This window comes from Orcinus orca, chromosome 16 (assembly GCF_937001465.1).
Source record: "Orcinus orca chromosome 16, mOrcOrc1.1, whole genome shotgun sequence".
Classification (NCBI taxonomy): Eukaryota; Metazoa; Chordata; class Mammalia; order Artiodactyla; family Delphinidae; genus Orcinus; species Orcinus orca.
This window is the reverse complement of record NC_064574.1, coordinates 46,404,178-46,428,679: the sequence shown is the minus strand read 5'-3', so window position 1 is coordinate 46,428,679 and position 24,502 is coordinate 46,404,178. Positions and strand designations below refer to the sequence as shown.

The 24,502-nt window shown below is 43.2% G+C and overlaps 1 protein-coding gene across 1 annotated transcript in view; it reads right to left on the bottom strand.

Annotated features, from left to right (window-relative positions):
- Positions 1-24,502, bottom strand: part of RALGAPA2 (Ral GTPase activating protein catalytic subunit alpha 2) — a 282,968-nt gene that overhangs the window by 228,664 nt on the left and 29,802 nt on the right. Inside the window, exon 4 of the mRNA XM_004270420.4 lies at positions 6,949-7,006. Coding sequence (XP_004270468.2) covers positions 6,949-7,006 — 58 coding nt within the window. The remainder of the gene's footprint in view (positions 1-6,948; positions 7,007-24,502) is intronic.

The window sequence follows — 24,502 nt, the reverse complement described above, 5'->3', positions numbered from 1 at the left end:
CTCACTGATAAGAACTGCAGTGCTTGGAGATTTCTCCTGATAAAGTGGCAATCTTTTCAAGATTTTTAAAGATATTTTTAAGGCCACAATTTCACAAAGACGTGTCAAATCCAACTTTAACATTATAAAACTCTTTCTTATTTATTTTTAATTTAAAAAAAACCTCCCTCTGTGTATGCATCGTGCCTCAAGCCAATTAATAAGCGATGGCAGTATGACATCAGAGAAGGGGCAAGAACATGGAGAAATGCCAAGTGGGTGCTGGTGTACAAGCTCTGCGGAAAGTGCCAGTGGAGCAGAAGCACAGGACTTTCTGGCACTACAAGATCTAAGCACAGGGGAGCGGCAGTCTACCGGAGGAAGCTGAAATTAACAATGATTATCTCAAAATGAATCAAGGGCCTAAATGTGAAATATATAACTATAAAACTTCTAGAAGGAAACACAGGAGATCTTTGTGATCTTGGGTTAGGCAAAGATTCCTTAGACATGACACCAAAAGCACAATCCATAAAAGCAAATTTGATAAACTGGATTTCATCAAAAGTAAAAACTTCTACTCTTTGAAGGACACTATTAAAGAAATGAAAAGATGAGCCAGAGCCGGGAAGACAGTATTTTCAAATCATATATTTGATTGAAACACTTACAACTAGAATATGTGAAGAATTCTTAAAATTCAGTGTTAGGGGGGAAAACCCTCAATTTAAAAATAGGCAATAGATTCAAAGATACACTTCACCAAAGACATACAGGTGGCAAATAGCGCATGAAAAGATGCTCAAGATCATTAGTCGTTAGAGAAATGCAAATTACAACCACAACGAGATACCACTACCGCTAAAATTAAAAGACTGATAAGCCTAAGTGTTGATGAGAATGTGGAGTAATCGGAACTCTCACATTGCTGGCAGGAATGTAAAATGGTACAACCACTTGGGAAAATAGTCTGGCAGTTAAACATATGTCTTTATTTGATTCAGCCATTCCATTCTCAAGAGACTGGAAAGCACATGTCCACACACAAAGACTTGTACACAAATGTTTAGAGTAGCTTTATTTGTAGCCACATACTAGAAACAACCCAAAGGCCCATCATCAAATGAATGGATAAAAAAACGATGGTATATCCATTCAATGGACTACTGTACAACTTAGAAATAAAAAGGAATGAACTATTAATACATGCACCAACACAGATGACTCTCAAAATAATTGTATTGAGTGAAAGAAGCCAAACAAAAAAGAGTACACTGCATGATTCTATTTCTATAAGACTCTAAAAAATCAAACTATAAGGGCAAAAAGCAGATCAGTGGTTGCCTGGGGACTGGGGGGTGAGCTGGGGAAGGGTGGAATGGGGCAGGAGGAAACTTTTGGGAGTGATGGCTATGTTCATTATCTTGATTGCAGCAATGGCTGCACAGGTGCATACCTACGCTTAAACTTATGAAAATGTATATTTTAAACATGTACAATTTGTTTTATGTCAATTATACTTTTAAAAAGCTGTATTTAAAAAAAAAAAACAGAGCAGGTAGCCTGGAAATGACTGAGTGAAAGATCAGGGATGGAGATTGTGGTCAGACAGAGATCTGCATCATGACAAGGGTTGGAAGAGAAGTCAGGAAGCCACAGAAGGCAAGGGGGTCAAGGGGCTGATGGGTAGCTATGGCTGCCATGAAGGAAAAGGACTGAGAGAGAGAGTAAAGCCATTAAAAAAGAAAAGCAAGTGAGCAGAAGATCAGAGGACATGGCAACAACAAGGGGAAGGAGGCAGCATCGTCAAGGGAGAGAGGTTTCCATAGAGGGGGTGGTGGATGAGGTCTGGAGTGGGCCTTGAAGGAAAAAAGACTGTGGTCTCACCCACATACCCCTGAGGGAGACAGAGAAGCATCAGAGAAAACCCAGGTTTCTGCAGCCAAGGAGGTGAAAGCAAGAGGCCGAGGCTGTAGGGCTGTTGCTTAACCCAAGAAGAGGGCTTCCGGAGGGCAGAGCACAAAGGCGAAGCAGGGGAAGAAACGCAGAGCAGTGATGGGGGAAGCACCCGAAGGAGGATGCTGGGAGGACACCAAGTGAGCTGACAGGGCATCAGACCCAGCCAGCCCTCGGTGGGCACGAGGCACACAGGGCCCCGGACTTAGCCCAGCCTGGCTGTGATGCACCCTGAGGGAGTCCTTGCGTGAAGTGCCTGGGGAGCCCCCGCTCCCTCGGGAAGAGTGGGCTGAGGGGGTGGGGCCCTGGGAGGGCTGTCAGACTCAGACTCCCAAAGAGTGAGCAGCAGAAACTATGAGAAATGAGCCTCAGAGAGTGTGTTCACATCCCAGGCAACGTGAGCCCACTGGGTAGCCTGGGGTATACCCAACGCAAGGATACTCTTTAAAAGCCATAAACATATTTGCAGTTTAGTTATGCACCTGGTTTTTATACTACGTATAAGAAAAACCTAGTTGAACAAACTAGATTCAGTGACTCATATATAAAAACCATGTATGAAGTTTTGTACATGTGTGAACTTTCATTAATTGAGCCTGCTCCTTTAAGCCCAAAGGTTATTTATTTTTTTAACATTTTTAAAATAAAACATCTCTAATATGAAATATATACTTTCATCCACTCGGCAAACATTTACTGAGTACAGACGCAGCACTATACACTGAATGGGACAGAAAATCTTTACAGAAGCTCGGGAGTAGTAAACCTTCTTAAAGCAAACACATGTATAACTTGAGTCCTGTACTAAGACACATGGGCACATGAAGGGGTGCCACAGCCTGCCCTTGTACCAAATATCCCTGGTTTGCTGCTGTGCCATTCTTTGTCATCATCTCACTCCCTGTCAGTTCTCAGTATTACTCTCAGATAAGGCTTCAAGCAGCCACGTTTACCCACCAGGATTTACTACTGGCCTAAAATGGACTTCAAGAAAAATCTAATAAACAAATTTTTTTCCATTTGTAATTAGTAATGGAAATTTGCAAATAGTTGAGTAACAGGCCAGCATATATCACAGAGTTCATAAGTGCTGTGTCAGCCACTTCCCTAATCTCCTTACTCTCCAAACATCACTTGAATCAGTATCTCCAGATGCTCAGAATAATGAGCCAGTGTTCATTTCACACTGCAAGCCTTAGAGTTCAAATATGTTCCTTGTTCACAGATTTACAGCAAGGAGCCAGCCTTAAAAACCTTACAGATAGGCTTCCCTGGTGGCACAGTGGTTGAGAGTCCACCTGCCGATGCAGGGGACACACGTTCGTGCCCCGGTCCAGGAAGATCCCACATGCCGCGAAGCGGCTAGGCCCGTGACCCATGGCCACTGAGCCTGCGCGTCCGGAGCCTGTGCTCCGCAACGGGAGAGGCCACAACAGTGAGAGGCCCGCGTATCGCAAAAACAAACAAACAAAAAAAAACAACCTTACACCGTATTTTTTCCCTCTAAAAACACTTTTAAGAGAAATAGAATGTCTCTCTTTGCTACGGACAAAACATGATGACAAGATAAGAAGCCGACTTCAAACACTGTGGCAACTGATGTTTCCAATTATCTCCTTCCTTCTCAGGGTAAAATGTGGCTATCGGGTGGGTCTGAGAGCTTCTAAGACTTGCAGATGCAGGAGTTGCTCATATTTGCGGCTTCTGTGCTAGTAACATTGTCATTCGTGCTGTGGGGCAGGAAGCATGCTGTGTCAGTGCTGTGAAAACCAAACTCCAAGGTGCTAACCCAATATTTCAGAGTACCTTGGCCCCTACCAGGCCCAATTAACATTTAATTAAGAGGTTTACACAGCAGTGTTCTTCCTATTAGGTAAGGAATACCAAATATCTATATAGAATGCGAAAGCCTGCAATAAGGGAGCTTAGGTCCCTAAACTGTCGGGCGCTGGGAAAAGCCTCCTGCCCTGACCCCAGAGGTTTTGCACACGTCAAGACGCCAGTGCTAAGGAGAGATCCAAGGCACATTCCTTCCCTTTGATATCTGGTATTTCCCTACAGTTTCTTACTTTCTATAACGAACTTGGTCAAGATCTTGAGTGACAAATAGCAACAGTTTTAACAGGTCCAAACAAACTGGGAAGAATGCAAGAGGTACAGCTGAGGTATTAAAAAAAAAAAATGTGTAGAATTACAAATCCACAGTCGCTTACTGGCGATTTCAAAATCCAAAAAGCTATGAAAACAGAAACTTTTCTGTGTAACTCTTTTTTGTTTTTACATTTTCATTTTTTTATTGGAGTATAGTTGCTTTACAATGTTGTGTTAGTTTCCACCGTACAGCAAAGTGGATCAGCTACACGTATACATATATCTCCTCTTTTTTGGATTTCCTTCCCATTTAGGTCACCACAGGGCACTGAGTAGAGTCCCCTGTGCTGTGCGGTACAGTAGGTTCTCATTAAATATCTATTTTATACATAGTATCAATAGTGTATAGATATCAATCCTCATCTTCCAATTCATCCCACCCGCCCCTTACCCCCTTGATATCCATACGTTTGTTCTCTATGTCTGTCTCTATTTCTGCTTTGCAAATAAGATCATTTATACCATTTTTTTAGATTCCACATATATGCATTATATTCGATATTTGTTTTTCTCTTTCTGTGTAATTCTTTAGTGGACAAGACCTGACGTGACCTGAGCTCATGCGGTGGCAACACCGGGCTAGCCTGAGGCTATTTGGGGTGTAGTTATCTCACAATGATGAGTACTTACACCTCAGGCTACAGAAAACCTGACACTCTGGGTTACAGGGTGCTGCCCAGGCCCCTGGGGGTTACTTACAGACACTAATGTTGATTCGATGGTCGTTATACACCCACGCACCACACTGCCATTCTGAAATCTGAGAAACTCTGATTCAACCCACATCTAGCCTGGAGAGCATCAGAAAAGGGATGTGGGCCCATCGCAACACCAACTTCTACCCAGTTCGATAAATCGCGCAAAAATTTACTTATCTGAAAAAAGCCTGTTTGATTCAAGCATTAAGTATACAAGTGTCAATAATAAGGACGATTTGATACACAAATGCTCATTCTTGAACGTCCTTAGACATGATGCATTCTGACTGAGTTACAGAGCTGGCTTATTCTACACAATGGACAAAGATAACATCTGCTCTCCCAGGGGCTCAGGAGACCTGACGCTCTGCAGTCCCCCGAGCCAGAAGTCACTGTTCTCAGAGAGATACTCTTAAACTGGGTACCAACGCTACTTGTACCAGCAATTGTAACCAGCCCACGAGGTCCTGTGCAGAGTTGAAGTGATGCTACACACTGCCTAATGGGTACCTAAAGTTTCACAACACAAGTGGCAAGTTAATTTCCACACATAGTTCTAGTAAGTTCATTCATGCTGAGGGGAGCCTACTAGTCTTCAGACATTGTAAAGTATTATCTGAAGAAAATGAGGGTGGTTTTCACACAGACGACATAAACAACATTGAAGGATTATAGGGAGCACAGATAAACACTGCATGCAGGTATTTTTCACTGTCATCCATTCCTGCTGTACCGCAGAGCATCACAAATCCCCGTGATGTCACTCTTATACTTAATGTTTAATTTTTTTTTAATTTTTACCTTAATTTAAATACAGAAGGTCAAAGCATCAGTTAAACAGAAAGGCTATCAACAACTCTAAAATTTAAAGAAAAACTTTCTTTGTGTGTTTGAAAGCTTGAAAGACCAAGGCACAATCTTAAGATAACGATTTATTCATTCAGTTCAACAGTGTGCTTAGTATATATACTTTACCTTCTTTACACTTACAACATTTATAACATATAACTTTAAATAATTCAGTTTATATAAAGATCGGTTACAGTTTTCACATAAATAATCCTAAATTAAGTTTAGGACCCTGAATTTTGGAACATCCCCTGACTGTGCCACATTCTTTCAGGTTCCCTATCATTTTCCTATTGATCTCTTACCTGGAAAGCCCTTCCCACACTCATCTTTCAAGGCTCAGATTGAAATGACCTCTTTCAAAGGCTTCCTCAATCCCTCTGAATAGGATTATTCAACTTTTCTTCTTTGCTCCCATTACACTTCTTGTAGAGCAACGATCATACTGTACTCGTTTTTTCTCACCTAATCCCCATTAGGCAATCAGCTTACATAATACAGCATGGTGAGATGCTCTGTTTTTGCCTCTCTCCCTCAATAAATATTTGAAAAGTCTCTCCCTCAATAAAAGTCTCTCCCTCAATAAATATTTCAATGAATGAATGATCTAATAGTTAAGATTCCACTATAAGGTCATGCTCTCCTCAAATATGACCACCTGGTAAGGCAGAAGAGTTACAGGAAATGTCAGAGTCCTCTAAGGCAGGAGGACTGAACCAGACAACCTATTTAAAGATAAGGTAGAATTCACAATCGATGCCACAAATTACTCTTGTTGTACGGTGAATAGTAAATTGAGAGTAAACTGTGAGATGTCGAGAACGGGACAGAAGGGCAGCCACGGTAACTTGCTTTATTTCAAGTTCCCTCTTGCTGCCACATTCTAAAACGGTCAAACAAAATAATTCTGAGTCCATGATAAAGGCCTGAAGAACAAGATATTCTTGCAAGAAAAAAATGTAAAATTATTTAAGTAAAATACTCCAGATCAGCTTTACGTGCACAGGAATCCCCTGGGACGCTTGTTGGAAAAGCAGGCTGTAATTCAAGAGGTCTGGCTGGGGCCTGAGATTCTGCATTTTCTAACAAGCTCTCAGGTGAGGTCGAGGCTGCTGGTCTGTGAACCCCTTTTAGAGCAGGAGACAGACGATGCACTTCCCTCTGAAGGCCAGGTGGGACTGTCTCAGCTTTAACTGGCACACTTATTAATATTCCCTGCTGTAACCTATCTTGATGGTGCTGATTATACAAAACAATACTGAAAATACGATTGGAAGAAATCTGTATTACTTAAAATTTTTGTAACTGTTCTTACCTATACTCTGGTAATGCCATCGAAAGAAAATTCGTTCAGGTAGAAACTGCAGTATTTTCTATAAAACAAACAAACGAAAATTCAGAGGATATAAAGAGAAAATAAACAACAAATGAAATTACACATTTTCATGTTAGCCCATAGTACATGCTGTATATCTATATATATCTATATAGATATATTTCAGAAAAGAAAAAAAAACTTCGTAATAACATAAATATTGCACTTTATCTTGGACCCCAATGGGACAGTCTCTTTTACTTGCCCCAAGCAAACTTCCTTCCCTGAATGTTTTAAAGAGATTACTGTCCCAACTTGAATTCTCCCTATAAGAAAGAAAAGAAAAAAAAAAAAAAAACCTGAAGTGATCATTTTATCTTAATTAAATCACAGCCATTGCTTAAATATTACAAGAATAAGCTCTCAAATGCCAGATTCTCTAGGTGTCTTCTTTTTCACCTTCCACTTCCCATTTTCATTAAAATCCTCACTGGTCTCTGGACAAGAAACGGAATTGGGAAGAAAGATGAACGACAAAGAGGATACGACCTTACTCAGTGGAATAAGGAAATGAAATTGGTGGCAAGAATTTCTTGAAATTAATAGCTAAAAATTAGTTTTAGGATTGTAGTCATGAATCTCCCCACCGCTGCCTCTGGTAGATACAATAAAGAACAAAATTTACAATATACAAGAGTATTTGGAAAATGAAAGCAGCTGTTCCCGAAAGACCCAAACAAACGAGAACGACTTTTTTTTCACTCTACAACAAGTATTGGCAAGTTACTCTTGGGCAATAAAAGTCCTTGTATTCTATCTGTAACTGCCTTTTTAAAAAATGTAGAAAATCCAAACACTGGTTAAAATTCATTCCTTGGTATTGATAATATATTTCTATTTTACTATGAAAATCCTCATTCTAGGTTTATCTAGCCTAACAGTCTAACATTTTGAAAGATTAAGGTAGGGACTTCCCTGGTGGTCCAGTGGCTAAGACTCTGCACGCTCCCAATGCAGGGCGCCCGGGTTCGATCCCCAGTCAGGGAACTAGACCCCGAATGCCGCAACTAAAGATCTCACACGCTGCAACAAAGATCCCAAGTGCCGCAACTAAGATCTGGCACAGCCAAATAAATACATAAACAAATATTTTAAAAAATATATCAGATTCCTATGATTAAAAAATTGAAAAAAAAATTAAGGTAAAAAACTTATTGATATATTCAGACCTCCAGAATAAGTATATTTCCAGGCAGCTATCGACACACCACCTCTTCCATTCAAGCCAGCTTGGGGTTTGGTTTGGTTTTCTTGTCGTAACTTTCCAACTGAGTCAGCAACATACAAGTGTGTTTACCTCATTTACCTCATTTGTTCCCACCTGACAATAAAGCAATGTGTAAGAACGTCTACTGGGAAAGCCACCACAGGTAAACCTGATCCAATGTGGGTGACTATCAAGGGCACGACTTGTCCCGGCTTGGACGTCTTTCCCAGCAGCTGGGCCTCACTGTAAACGTCACCTCCTCCATCACCTGTCCCATCGTCCCTGGCACAGTCCTCACCCTGGCTGACTGGAAGCCCCATGAAGGCCAGAACACCCTGAAATATCCCCAGGGCCTGAAGCATGCCTGGCACACAGTCGGTGCTCAATAAATATTCAGTAAAAGAATTCTGAATGTTTTTTACTTGTGAAATTGTGAATTTTATAGGTAATCCTGATCTTTGCTATGGTCTTATATTCACATTGACATAATATGTACCTTGTATTTCCTTAAGCATCACCGAATTAGTGATGGCATTTACATTAAAATACATTAAAATGTGTGGGTGTTTTTTAGCCCTGAACCTAGTAAAGAAAACCCAAACCAAAAATAAAAGCTGTATCATTTAAAAGAACTAAGTTTTTCAAAATCTGATAAACATAAAATATAAATGTATTAAGTTACATAATTTGTCATGAATTCTACACACTACACAAGATGAAAATGCTACACAGACCATCAAAGATTATTTCTGATTATACATTAAAAGCTGTACATAGCTGACCACATGCTGAAAATCACTAAATTCTCTCCTCCATTTTTCCACTTCAGACTTCCCCTAGAACATGTTGGTTTGTTATCTTTTAACCCCATAATTCTAAAGGGTATCTTAAATCTGTTTTACTATGTGATAATAATGACATACACTCAAACATACCTACACACACACACCACACACACACACGGCAGATCTACACACACACACACACGCGCGCGCGCCAGATCCCACTTAGTGAAAAATATCTACAAGACTTGGTATTTGAAATGCAGAAATAAAATAAGTATGAATAAAATACTTTGTCTTTACTTCCAAGGGTTTCATGATTCATGGCCAAGAGAGACGGTAAGGAAAATATCATTCAGGGAAAAAAAGAAGCCTGACAGAAATTTGTATGACGTGTTACACGGGTGAGGGGAAAGCGCCTCCCATCAGTGGGGACTTCATGGATTGCTTCCTGGAAAAAATGACACTTGGGCTAAGACTTAGAGATTAATTAAATTGCCAAGTGGAGGGCAGGAACAGAGGAGGAGCGTGTGTGAAGGTTCAGAGGCAGACAGCAGCAGGCAGTAAGCGTAGCAGGCAGGCGGCTGAGAAGGGAGGAGACGGGCCTGGAGAGGCAGGCGAGGCCGGGGTTGATGCTCTCCCTGGAGCAGGTTCCGTAAGACGGCTGAGAAGAAAGGCAGGGGCGTGTAGGAAGAAGCAGTGGTAGTATTTCAGACGGAGTGAAATGGCCTGGACCAGGGGCAGCAGGGTAAGAGGAGAAGCTGGCACAGTGACATTCAGAAGGGGAAACTGTCAAGGTGGACAGGTTGAGTAGCTGGGGTAAATGGAGGACTCAAGAATGACCCCCCCCCACCCGCCAGAGGGCTCAGTAGATGGCAATAATTTAATCCAAGATGTCAAATCCAGAAGGAATTCCATAATTGAAGCATGTCAGGTTTGGCTCTGGACATCCTGGAATTTGAGGTGTCAGTGGACCACCTTACTGAAGATGTTCTGATAGGCAATCGGGTATATGGGTCTAGAATATAGAAATGGGATCTGGATGGTAACAGAAAACAGGCAGCAGTTAAAGGTGTGTGTATATGAGACCCTTCAGGGAAAGAGCCTGAAATGAAATGAGATAAAACCCAAGCACTAACAGTTTCCTGAAGTTCTGCTAAGGAGGTAAGGACGCGGGGGGCCGGATGGGGGAACAGAAGTTAGAAGCAAGCGTGCACAAGTCAAAGGAGAAACTCTGGATGTGCCGGGTGTTTGTAGGCTTATTGTGTTAAAGATCAGAAATACGTATGACTAATTGATATGACAACTAGTTAGAAAAAGCTAAAGATGCTGGAAATGTGGGGAAATCGATGCCACATAACAAAGTGGCTTCAGCGTTAAATCAAGTGAGCTCGATGGTTTCCCTTGCCCAGAGAACCCACAACCTTTGTCGGCCAAACACCAAGTGCCAGGCAGGATGGATCTATCAGCCTATAAACTCTATGAAGGCAAGTGGCTCTCTGGGGGGAAAAAATCAGAAAAGGTCTTCACTCTGCAATTATACCAACATGCATTTTAGATGGATAACACACAAAAGGAACTAAATGTAAAAACTCGGTTATGTCTTGTTAAGTTCCATTACATTAAAAGGGAATCACAAGAAGAAGAAGAAAGTCAGATTTCTACAGAACATTTTAACAGGAACCAATCGTTTAACAGGAACCAAGCATTGTCCTACCATCAGAATGTAAACCTGAATGTCCCCATGAGCTGCAGAAGACACGACAGCAGAGAAAACCCAGAGAGAGGTCTATGGATTGCGGGAGAATATCACAAGCAAGGAGGTGAGTACAAGAAAACCACCTACTCTGGAACCAAGGATACAGATGAGGGTATCAGCAGTTGGGCTGCTGTCCAGCCAAACAAGCAGCTCTGGAGCCCAGAACAAGCACATCTGGGGTGGGGGGGGCTCTCCAGACTCAAGAGAGAAAGACAGCTTCCATTTGTGCCTAAGTTTTATGATTCTTTTTTTTCAGTCAATATTTATTCATTCATTTATTTATTTATTTATAATTTTTATTAAATGAGTCTTTAAACTCTATAGTACTTTAACAATTTTCAGAAGTTTCACACACATGATTTCATACAATCTCATAATAACCCTTTTTCCCCCCAACTCCCATATTGCCCCTCCCCCCTTCCCTCTCCCCACTGGTAACCACTAGTTTGTTCTCTGTATCTGTGAGTCTGCTTCTTTTTTGTTACAGTCACTAGTGTTGTGTTTTCAGATCCCACATATAAGTGAGATCACACAGTATTTGTCTGTCTCTGCCTGACTTATTTCGCTCAGCATAATGCCCTCAAGTTCATCCACGCTGCTGCAAATGGCAATATTTCATTCTTTTTTATGGCTGAGTAGTATTCCATTGTTTATATATTCCACATCTTCTTTATCCATCATCTGTCGGTGGACATTTAGGTTGCTTCCATACCTTGGCAACTGTAAATAATGCTGTTAAGTTTTAGGATTCGTTAACTCATCCTTTCTCTTTACCGAAAAATTTACTACAGAGGCTATTTCAATATGTTTGCTACCAAATGAATAATCATGGTTGCAGGTTGAGTTCTCTGGGAAACAGACCCTGTGTGCAGTTAGAAGCCCTAGTGGTTTATGGGGAATAGCATCTGTGAAAGAGAAACAGACCCCCACACAGAGCTCACAGTATGTTAGAGGAGCCCCACGTGCCTGACGATGGCCAGGCCACTGTACCACTGCCTCGCTCAGTCACTGGCTGGGGTCATGATGGGAAGAGCATGGCCGTGGCTGGAAAGCTGAAGACGGCGCTGACAGCCGGGGGCTGGGGTGACCCCACTCCTTGCAGCCAGGCTGGAGGGGATTCGAGCTGCACTCGTCTCTGTCTGCCACGGTCATCTTCCAATGACTAATCAGGACATTCTCATATCAAGCGGCTGAAGGCCTAAAGAAGTGCACCCTTCTTCGGGGATGGGGTCTCTGCTGGCTGCAGCCTCAAGGTGATGGGAGCTGGACAGCTGCGTCATCCCTGCACATCTCCTGCCTCCTTGCATCCAGCCCGCTCTCCCAGAGTGAGCAGGACAGCAGCACTCGGTGTCCTCCTCTGTCATGCTTTCCTTCAGGGGGATTTGGCACCCCACCTACATTCCGGGATCATCCCCTGGGCCCATCTTGCTACTTAATCTAAAAATTTCGTACAGCTGAGGCTGAGAAAATTACTCTGAAGAGTTAGGAGAGAGCTCATCTTGGACAAGACGAATGCCTGGCATGCCCACTGGCTCTTCAGATCTTCACTGTAGTCAGGAAACCAAGTTGGCACTGAATCACGCTCTTCAGCTTTCCAAAATACATACTGGTCTTCTTGATTTAGGTTTCTTTTCTTAGTATGCAACAAAGACAAATGTCTTTTTAATATAAAGAAGGACAAAGGATACAGCAAGGTGGCGTGCAGCTGGATGCTTGGATGCCCTCAGTTCAAGTAGACTCAACTTGTTCTGAGGACAGGTCTATATCATCATCACCACTTCTGGATAAAAGTTTTCAGATTTACAAAATGGATGGACTTTAAAGATACTCAAAAATAAACTCAGTAAGGTTTGGATAGGAAACACCATGCCCAATATCTGAGCTACTAAGAATATTCCCAAATGGATGTAATATTATACAACAACTAGAAGGCTGAAACTACCCACACAGATGCTTTCTGCACTCAAACAAGGCAAGGGCCATTTTTTATGCATTAAAGTCTATGAGGTCAATAAAAATGAAGCCCCAAACAACCATCTGTGTCTAAATGCTAAGCCTGTCCCTCAGAAAGCCCCAGATGAAGCCTACCTCTACGGAGGCAAACACAATAAGGTATTGCTACTGCAACCCACATTCCAAGCTACACTACTGCGAATGCCACATAAGCTACTGACATCTTGTTTGTAGTTTCGCTGGAGAGTAAAATTTTAAAAGTGCAGGAAAGCCACACAGTGTGAATAAATATTACTTTTCTGAAAAGCACATGGCTGTAGTTAATGCTCAGTGCTCAGCTGCATCTATATGGTAATCCATTATAGCACACTCGAAATCGAAATTAGGTATTACTACTGCTCAGCACATCGGGGAATCTGTCATTCTTTTAACTGATTATCCATAGTCCTTTTTTCTCCAGAACCTACTGCATGACCAGGAATAATGTGAAATGGAAGCTGTAGTTTATACAAGATGCTATCGTGTACTTTAAAACTGTTGATCTTCATTTAATTTGTGTGGGCAACTTTTTTTTTTTCAAATTATTCCCAGATGATTGCAAAATATCCCAGTAGATTCACATTTGATTTCGATTCCACTTAGAAGGGTAGGTCAGTGAAGAAGAAGGAAAATATGACATACTCACTGACGCAAGGTAACGTCTGTAAACGATGACCAACTAAACCTGTTATGCCCACAAGTACAGAACATGGGAGCAACTCTCCCTGAAACCAGCCACGTGGTACAAGGGTGCTAGGTACAGAAAACACTGACCAGGGAGAAAACAGAAAGTTCAGTTTGGAAGAACGGAAGTCTTAGTCGCTTGGCCCTTTGAGTAATAAATGTTTGAAAAACTTATGATGAGACAGGGCAGATGGTTTCACAGGAAACATCCTGTGAATGCCTGGGCCACGCGTGAGGTGGTCTCAGAAGGACCCCTGTGAGCAGGAGTCCGCCGGCCTGGACACTCCCGGGGTGACCTCTGGACACAGCAACGTGTCCTTCAGCTGTCCTGGGCCTGGCCACTCCTCTCTCACTAAAAATGACCCAACTATCTAATGCGGACAAAACCTTTTCATTGAATTTTGAGTGTCAACATTTGGGACTTCAAAATGTAAGAGAAATAGAGCTAAAATAACGAACTGCATAATCTTAAAAATAAGGTGACTATATTTTTAGGTAAAAAAGTAATGCTTTTTTTCTTATCCCATGTGCCCTTCTAGCTAATCACTCACCATGCTGTTACTGAGCCGGGAAAACACAGCTCCATCTTCCTACATCCCTTTCAGTCTTTAGGACCGAACTCAAACTTCACCTCTTGAGAAGGGCCCACTGCAACCTCCCCTCCAACACATCCCTCCCCAGTGAGATAGGCACTGGGCCCGCTCCACCAGCAGCTCCTGGATTCCTTGAGAGAAGAGACCCCCTATGAGCCACCTGGTACCCCTAACACCCAGAACAGTGGCTGGCAATAATGTTTCTTAATGAGCACTGCATGTACAAATAGATGAATGAATGAAAAATGAAAAAAAAAAAAAGAAAGGAAGACAAAGACAAAGGGGATTCTAATTTTGTGCATGTGTACAAGCAGACACAAGAAAATGCCCACGTTTAAGGAAGGTGCTCATACTCTGACATCATAGAAACACAGAACCTGGAGAGCAGGCATTTGATAAAGATAAATGAGAATACAACTGTGCTTACAACCTTACAGTAAATCTTAATACTTGATTAGATCATCATTCAAAAGGCAAGACTTTTCTCGGCTAATGAGAAAAAAAAATATTTCAAAAGACTTAAAACACAAGGCAAAGACATCTAAAGGAAATACAGAATGTAAAAAAAAAAAGAGAGGGGGGCATCTAATTTCATCCTCCTGTATTCTAGAAATCGACCAATATAAAAATGTTAGAAAACCTCATTAAATAATGAAAACCCAGAAAGGGTAAAGGATCCCATCTACAAGCAAAACACTCAGAGGAATTACTGTTTAAAGCATAAAGGGAACTGCAAAGAGGCGTGGTGGGTGGGGGCCCCTTCCCGTGAAAGCAGAACATACCTAGAATACGCAGCAAAGGAGACCACCCTCAAGAGGAACGGGTTCCTCCTGAAATAGATTTGCTGCAAGAGGAGGATACTTTTTTAGAAATTCTGATTCACATTCTTAAGAAACCCAAGAGGACACTGAATCTTTTTAAAGATCTAGGTAAATAAAAGCAGCAGATGCACAAGTAAGTGACATTTGAAATCAGAAAATATCACGTGCATATGAAAACCTGGAAAACACGGATCTAGAGTCTGCCGTGATTTCCCACCATAACCTTGCGCTGAGACGATGCACATCCCAAGGCCTCCCTAGAACTAAATAAGCTGAACGTAGATAAATGTCTAGATGTAGCACGTTCCAAGCTGCAAATCGAAAATATAATTAAAAATCCTACACAAATCTAAAAAGGACAAATGGATTATCCACAAAGGAACAAAACTCGGGCTGACCTCAGTCTTTCTCTCTGCAACATTAAGCTTCAGAAGACAGCATGGTCAGCTGCTCACTGCAGGCCAGGCCGAGAAGAAGGGGCACCAGAACACAGACACACATGGAGGACAGGAGTCCCACAGCAAACCAGATGCCTACATGTGAATCCAGCATGTGATACAGAGAACTAGAGTAAACTACAGCTCTTTTGAAAAGCAAATAAGATTCAAAGTATTGAGAAAAAAATATGATTCGAAAAGCGTAGAGCCAGCTGTATGTGTCTGAAGTTTAAAAAAACAAGATATTCTAGAGCTGGGAGTTTATCAGACACACACCTCACTTCCTCAACATACTAAGTGAGTCATGTTCCAGCAAGTAAAGAGATTAGTTAAAATAAACAATCCAAAAACAAGGATGCAGGTGCATAAACACTATGAACAATGAGCTATATTTATATAATTGGAATTAATGTGGGTATGAAAAAGAGTAAATCCTCAAAATCATTAACGTAAGAGAAATAAATTCTAAAAAACATTAAAATAATCTGGATATAAAATGCTTAAAATAGGTGAAAAGTAAGAAGTACAAAAGATATGTGGTGTTAGAGTAAAAGTACCACCAAACACTGCTTTATTCTTGATATGGATAACAGAAAGAAAAAGGTTCAAATAGCATTTTGCTAATTTAAAGACAATTATTGGAATGACAGAAAAGTGAAAGTATATCTCCCAAATTGCAAAGCATTGAAAGTCAGTAACCTCTCCCACAAAAAACAAAAGTAGAAAAAAAAAAGTTTAATGTTAATTATCACATAAAAATAATAAATATAAATAAGTTAAATTCCTCTACCAAAGACCAAGTCAATCAGAACTGGCTTTCAAACACAGAAAGATGAACAATAAAATACAGAAAATGACAGAGTAGCAGGTAATTCTACCCATAATATGTGGTCTTGCCCTGAATAACACACTCACTGGAACACACCCAAGAGGAGTCTTCTTTTCACACAAGGATCTGACACAGGAAACCTCAGTCACAATCAAATCTGCTGAGCTCTTCTTCAATTCCAGCTTCTATTTTGTGGTTAAAAACTGTATTTTTCAGATCTTTTCAATTTTGATACCAACACAACCAGTTGTCTGTCTTTTCTGTGTCATTTTTCACAAAATGGAAAAAAAAAATCACTTCCAGAGCGTTTCCAGGTAAGTGGAAAGTAGAGAAATAACAGCCCCCCAGTGAGATGCCAGCATGTGGTCCCCACCCTCCCAGAACCTTCGAGGATTTAAACGCCCGCTTCCCCACAGTTACAAAGTGTCGCAGACCTGCAGTTGGCTCACGACTAGCCCCTCTGCCAAGTTCACCCGGCGAATGCCAGGGTCTGTGGGAGCAGCTGGTGCTCAGCAGGTTTACAGCCTATCCTGTGTCGGGAGCACATCACACACCGGGTGGCACTCTGTGACAGCCACCACGCCATATCCAAGCAAAACAAGCCACAGAAAACTGACAACACAGCAAGTCTGTGTACAACTACCTCCTAAACTGACAAAGAAACCAACTCGTCCAAACTGTGTTCCCATTTGAATTCCAATCAATTTAAAGGGAGAGAAAAAGCTCTTTACGTATCTCCTGCTGTTCTAACAGTAAATACAACGTGCTCGAGTTTCACTGTGAGGTTTCCATACGTGTAGTCCTGATGCAGTTTCTACCCTTCGCCCTTGCAGGGTTCCTGGAAGCATCTGCTGGTGCTGCCTTTGGGCGACCCACTCCTGAAGGTGTCAGCTACCCAGGAGAGCAGAGCCAGGGCACCCGGGCTGCGGCAGAGAAAAGGGGGAATGTAATTTCACACAGCCGCAAACAGCTCCAGACATCTCCAGTTTCCCTTCCTCCGAGGTAAACTGAGTAATTCAGTATATCCTGTTGGGTCAATTCCAAGTTTCTCACCTGGAAGTCACAAGGCATAAGGAAAACTGTAGTCTTGGTATTACATTTAGAGTTAAAATGTCCATTGAAAATGGCTCCTTTCAACACAGACACTCATCTCAAATTATTAACACGCTGTAATAAGATAATCAAATTGTAACTGCAAACAATGCATTCACAGAATTCTAGAAAGGACTCGATGTTTATGCTTTGCTTCCATCTTCCAGTCTGCAGAGATCATAAACATTTCATGATCAAAAGCAGACACCAGGATAACCATGTGCTACAGAAACAGAAGACCCGGGCCCTGTGTTCTGTTATGTCCCCAGCATCCCGTACAGGACCCGGAACTGAGGGGCGATTACTGAGCTAACTCACCACCACAAACAACATCTGAGACCAGGGAGAAAGGGCACGACGAGCCACCCAGCCTCCACTGCAACTCCGGCCGAGGAAGTCTCAGGGGCTGTCGGGGAGCAGGTCACACTCTGCCGTGACAGGAACGTCACCACCTGGAGTTGCCCCCAACCAAGGGCCCAATGTTGATAAAAACAGCAAACATGACTAACGCTATGAAGAAAGCCAGAGCAATTCTATGTCTCTATATGATCACTTTAAATATATGTCACACATTAAAGTAAACCCCGATGTCAGAAAGATGACCAAGTATCCTGGTCATGCTTGCCAACCGGACCTCAGGGCAGCTTTGGGGATGGAGAGGAGTATCTGTCCGCCCAGTTTTCCGGGAACTGTGAGCTGACCCTGACTTCTCTCAGCTGCAATCAGTCATTGAGAATTACGGCAATGACCGAGGAGCCGCATTCAAAGTTGGAATCATTCCTTTAAACAAACAAGCAAAAAAGTCCATTGAAGCATCCAAATCTTTGAAATTCTCAGTAAGTACTTAAATTCCAAGAATTTAAGAGGAATCTGTTTTTCGTGTGCATTTTATTTGTTCTTGTCCCTCCTCCACTCACCAGCAGTAAAGTGGTCCTTACGGGAAAAAGAAATAAAAAGCACTAACAGTGTGAGAGGCCCGCGAAGTCCTTCCCCTCAGCGTGGGGAGGGCAGCAGCCCTGGAGGTTTTCTGCACGCTGGACAGTCTGGAATAACTAATGACAAATAAAGCAGGGGCGAGCAGGGCTGTGGAAACTAGTTAATTGTCAAAATACAATTCTGCTGCCTTGCTCTGTGTCATTTGCTCAGAAGAAAAGAGGGCCTTGACTTAATATCCTGCAGGTCATCTGCCCTGAATGCACAGACCTGGCCATGATTCAGTCCAAGCGTTTCCCCTGAACCTCCACAGGAGCTTCTAATTTGTTTTCATTTTCAAACAGTTGGAAAAGATAAACAGTTCCACCAAAAGAAGAAAGATGGTGGGGGAGGAGGAGAGAAGTTGGGAGGACAAACATCTCAGCATTGCTTATAATCCTATTATATCCATAATTCTAGTTTCTCTTCAGGCAATTCTTCTTCACTGTTAATATCTGGAGCAAAATGAGGTAATTAAGAGTGAAAAGATAAATAAATGCGTGTGTGTGGTAAATACAGTTAATCCTCAAATCGCTGGCTGGCACAGGGAAAGCAACTGCACAGAGTGAAGACCAGCACATCATGTCACCTCCTCTCGCACAACCCCAGGCACCTCACCAGTCCAGCTGAATTATCATCATCTGGGAAGCTATTAAAAGTCCTTTCCCCTATTTTGAGGAAAAGAATCTGAGGCTAAACCCACTTCTGTATAAGCTCCCTTGGAACACTGAAGAACCGGAGAGCCTGGGTTGAATTCCATTAACGTCAGACAGAGATTCCACTAGAGCCCTGGATTCCCAGCTGGTCAGTAACAATTCCCCAACATCAGCGTGCCCAGCAAGGCTGCCACCCCCGAGTGCCCTCCAAGCCAGCATCACTCCCACAGACGCTAGGTAGGAGGCTTGTCAGACAAACTGTCATCTTTGCTGGTAACGGAAAAATAAAACCTAAGGACCCCAGCATCACCCCTCCGCCTCTGCTGGCCCCTGAAGAAGCCCCATATCACCTGCGCTCTCTGGGCAGCTCACCGCTGGCTCTGATGTCCAGTCCTCTCCAACCAGAACCTCCCACCGCAGGAAGGGTGAGGACCAGCGGGCACTGCCCTGGGAGGACACTGACAGTGTTTTCTTTATCTCGATGGGTGGCTGGAGGGAAGGGGCAAGATGAAGTACAAACCCATTTGACTGTCCCTGGTTTATACTATTATTTTCATCTTAAAATAAGCATGAAAAGGGGGCTTCCCTGGTGGCGCAGCGGTTGAGAGTCCGCCTGCCAATGCAGGCGACATAGGTTCGTGCCCTGGTCTGGGAGGATCCCACATGCCGTGGAGCGGCTGGGCCCGTGAGCCATGGCCGCTGAGCCTGCGCATCTGGAGCCTGTGCTCCACAATGGGAGAGGCCACAACAGTGAGAGGCCAGCATACCGCAAAAAAAAAAAAAAAAAAAAAATTAAATCAAATCAAACTACTTACAATTAAAATTTATGTTGCCCAGTCACACCAGCCACATTCCCAGCACAAAGTAGCCCATGTAGCGAGTGGTCACCTAGCTGCATGTAGAATATTCCCATCGTCCCAGAAAGTTCTAGTGAACAGAGCTGCTCGAGAGAAGACAGCAACTGAGGTGTTTAGATACTCAAAGGCTGATCAAAGTGATTTGATATTAAAACTAAATAAAAGCATGAAACTAAATTTCATGCTGAAAAAGACTCCCCCGTGAACTTCTTATTTTGAAGACGTCTTTGTTTGGAGACTTCCATCAAAGCTACCTTTGTGGGACCCTAGGCTGCTGGCAGAGCTGAAGAGTCCCCAGACCTCATCTGGTCCCACCCCTGCCGCAGGAACGCGGACCCCAAGGCAAAAGAAGGTTCATTGCCTCAGTCAGGGCCGCACGGCGCGCTGTGCCAAAGCCAGATCCAAACCTCGCCAGCCCTTCTGCTACCTTTCTCTCATCCCCTTTGTCCAGGGAGTTATAGGCAAGGAAAGAAAATAGTTTTAACAGAAAAATACCACATAAACCCCATGGGAGATAAGTCGAGAATTTAAGAGGCTTTAATCCAACAATAAATATTAACAAGTGCCAATCGGTGTGGGGCACACAAAGGATTACAAGGGGCCCCAGGAACTTCCTAGTCTCCATAGGAATCTAAGACACCTGGAGGGAAAACCAGGAACATCCGGCTGTAATGCAACGGTACCAAGTGGGAGTGCATTATACAAGCTGACAGAAGAGAACGGGCACCTCTAGCTGGAGCTGCCAGGAGAAACGAGGGGTCTGAACACAGCCTGAAAGACTGGGCCGGAAGAGCAGGAGAGCAAAGGGCAGGCCCTGAAAAGAGAGCTGCATACACCAAGAGGTAGGAGTGAAACTGTGCGCAAAGAGGCCAGGGGGCAACAAGCTAAGTGCGGGTGACAGTGCTCTCACAGAGTGACCCCAACAGCCAAACAGGGAGCCCCAGGGACTCCGAGTGCGAGACCAGCTCCCGCCACACTTCACAGGATACCAAGAACCCGTTCAGCCTCTAGGAAGGGAAAAAAACAGTGTTTATTTAATCTGGTGGGGTAATTTACATAAATTCAAAAATAAGGGATCTAGAAATCAAATGTCCGTGTATCTGTGATTTCTAACTCTGTGATATTTGAAAAACAGATGAGTAAGTAGCATTCTGAGGCCAGGATATGTGTAAGTTTTAATATGAAATCTCTTCTGCTGATGTACATTTAAATTGGGGACTGGGAGGCTGGGGAAATGCCCTGCTATCAAACTCTATCCAAACTCCCCGATTTCTCTACCAAAGGGGGGATGACATACAGCATGGCAGACGGCCTGAAACAACATCTAAGAACTGTATCTTCTTGTTTTCTGTATTCTTTTTTTTTAACATCTTTATTGGAGTATAATTGCTTTACAATGGTGTGTTAGTTTCTGCTTTATAACAAATTGAATCAGTTATACATATACATATACATATGTCCCCATATCTCCTCCCTCTTGCGTCTCCCTCCCTCCCACCCTCCCTATCCCACCCCTCTAGGTGGACACAAAGCACCGAGCTGATCTCCCTGTGCTATGCGGCTGCTTCCCAGTAGCTATCTATTTTACGTTTGGTAGTGTGTATATGTCCATGCCACTCTCTCACTTTGTCGATGCTCTGACACCTGGGGTCCCGCTGCACTGGCAGGAGCTGCCCTCCCAGGTTAGTGAATTCCTGGGAGTACCTGCCAGCACACCTTTGATATGCAAAGCAGCCAAGCCCAAATGCACACCTCAGCCACCTCCTTTAATGGGATCTCACACTCTGGGACACTATCCCCTGCCCGCATCGCCTGGCGACCAGGTACTGAAAGCTGGGGGCCGCTCCCGGAGCCCAGAGCCCGCAGCAATTATTCACACTATCCAATCCTAACCTGCTCAGCCTGCTGGCGACCTCGCCTGGCCCATTCCTTCCTGCAGAAACCACCTCTCAGACAGAGATTCCACTAGAGCCCTGGATGCCCTCTCTGCCTGCTCTTTTCACCTTGGAGCTTCTCTTTACGGCCCTACCTGACGCGCCATGCCTCCTGCTTCTAAGGCACTGGCTGCACTGTAATAACGTCTTCCTTCATGCCAATCATTTTCAGGTCTGTGTGTCTTACCATACCTGATTAAAACAAATCCCAGGAACCATGAACACCTCTCAACTGCTGAATGCAGAAGCTGCTCAAAGTCAAGTGAATTATTTGATCTTGAAACCCATTCACCAGGTGCCTTACACTGTTACACCAACCCTCCTTTTCCCCTATGTAGGCAGCCACCTCAAGGGCCACCATCTAAGTGTCACTTCTGAAAAGGGCCTTTCAGAATTTTCTGACTCATAAGGTGGTTACTGGAGCACTGACATATCCATTCTCACCACTGAACTCTTCAGTTTACCATGAAACGTTAGGACGTGCTCCATGAGAGCAGGGCGTTCCATCCATCCCACTGCCCATTGCCATACCTCCAACACCTAGAAGTGTGCCTGACACACAGTAGGTACCCAATAAATGTGTCTAATGAATGAATGACCTGTACAAGAATAGGCATGTGTTGGTATAGGTGGCCCATGGAATACAGCTTGAATATCGAGACTCCTAAGTGGTGAGCAGCCTGGCGCTGAGTTAAGGAATGGGTTCTAGAGTGAGACCAGAGGTTAAATCTCTATCTACCACTGGACAGATGTGCAATCTTGGGCAAGTCACCTGACACAACCAAGCCCCCAACCTTCCATTGATAAAAACTGGAAAGACTGAACCTATTTCCGAGGGAAAGGATTAAACAGGATGGCCTGAGTAAAATATTTATATTCTGGTCAAGTCAGCAACGTTGATTCATTTGATGGGGTCCCACACCATCATCCTGCAGGCCCATCTGAAACATATGGCAATGACAGATGAAATATCTTTTTAAAAGAAGAGTAAAATTAAGGAGCCGTAACCTCAATTAGACGTGACACACATCTCCATGAACCAGCAACAAGAGAAACTCCAAGTAGTACAGAGATTTGAAGCCACAGGCAACGGTAGCTGGAGGTCAGCTTCTGAGGGGTACAGTGCTGCCACCCAACATAAGGATGGGAAGGTCCACCCGCTGCCTGAAGGAGACTCGGCCTGGGCTGGCAGCCTTGACTGTCGCCACTTGCTTCATCCGAGCAGTGTGATGTCTTCGGTAGCTCACTACATTGAACAAATGACTGCTTCCTTTCTCAAAGGTTCCCTTCCAACCAGCCCTGACTCACAAAGCAGGCAGCAGCTCTCCTAAGACTCCTCTCTCCTGCCTTCTTAACTCCCTTACCTCTGTGCTTTCTTTCAATCCATTTCTTATTTATAGACGGTCTTTACATGGTATCCCTTCTGTGATTTAACATGTCTTAATAATACCACTTCTTCTAAAGGAAGCCTTTCCCAATTATTTACACCTTGATAAGTAGTTACCTTCAAATCCTCATAAACCATCTCTTTACGTGGCACTAACTTGTAGAAGGTAGCGATGAAGTTACTTAATTCTCAGAACGAACCATACAAATTACAACCTACCTTCTGAAGCGAGAGACAGAGAGAGAACATAAACAAAAACAAAAGCAATGCAAGTTCATTTTTCATTCATATTTACTGTGCCAAATGAAGGTTTTATGAAGCTTTGAGTAATATATATTTGTTCTCTTATATAGGCAACACATCCCCTGTAGATGGTAATGTATGGGGAGTAACACCCTCCTTAATCTAGACTTTCTGGACATGAGGAGAAGGTGTTGAAACCCCCTCTGTGTGGGTACAGGACCACAGGCTCTGATGGGCTTTCCTGTTGCAGGACAGTGACAGCAAAGGTAACTGTTATTGGGCTTCGGAGGACACAGGGAAACTAGCAAGGGACTTAAAAAGCAGTGTGAGAGGAAGCAGGAGGGGAGGGAACACCAAGTACACAGGAGGACTTATGGACATCTGCGCGCTCCAGACACCTGTGCCCATCCCAAGGTGGGTGTGAGGAACTGAACCAGGGATGCCAGTAATGAACCAGGACCCTCAAGTGGAGCCAAAGTGATCCCAAACAAGAGCACTCCCAGACCCCCTGCAAAAGCAAAGACAAACCCTCCAGAAAAAAATGGGATTCAAACCAGACCCCTAGCAAAAGCAAAGACAAACCCTCTGGAAAAACAGGATTCAAGCAGAGTAAATCTGCATCCAATGAAATCTGATCTCAAAATCATATCACAAAACATACAAGAAAAGAAACCATCGTGAGAGATGGCAGAAATAACCAACAGCTTTCGACAACCAAAGACACACTTCAGATAGAAGAATGATCAGATACAGAGCACGAACTCTTCCGTTATAAATGTTTCAGAAAATAAAAGATGTCTAAAAATGAACAAGGATCAAGAGACCATCAAAAGCAACCAGCCACATATGAATATCAAACCAAAAGAAGTTAAAACATAGAAATTAAAAGCTCAATAGCACAGTGAAGCAGCAGATTAGACCCAAATGGAGAAAGTGCCCTGGGGAGAGACAGCCGAGGCCGCCTGGCAGAGCACAAGGCCAGGAGACAGGGTGGGGAGGACAGAGGTGAGCCTGAGGGATGCGGAGGACAGACCAAGAAGTTTGCATGGGAATCCTAGAAAGTACGGCCAGAAAGAAAAGGAAAGAGTCAATATTTGAGAAGAAAGCAGCAGAGAATTTTACAGACATTATAAAAGATTTGAATCCAGAAATATAGGAAGCACACAGATACAAAGCAAGAAATTTTCAACTAGACATTTCGTGGTGAGACTGCAGAACCAAAGGGTAAATTAAGACAAGATTGTTAAGC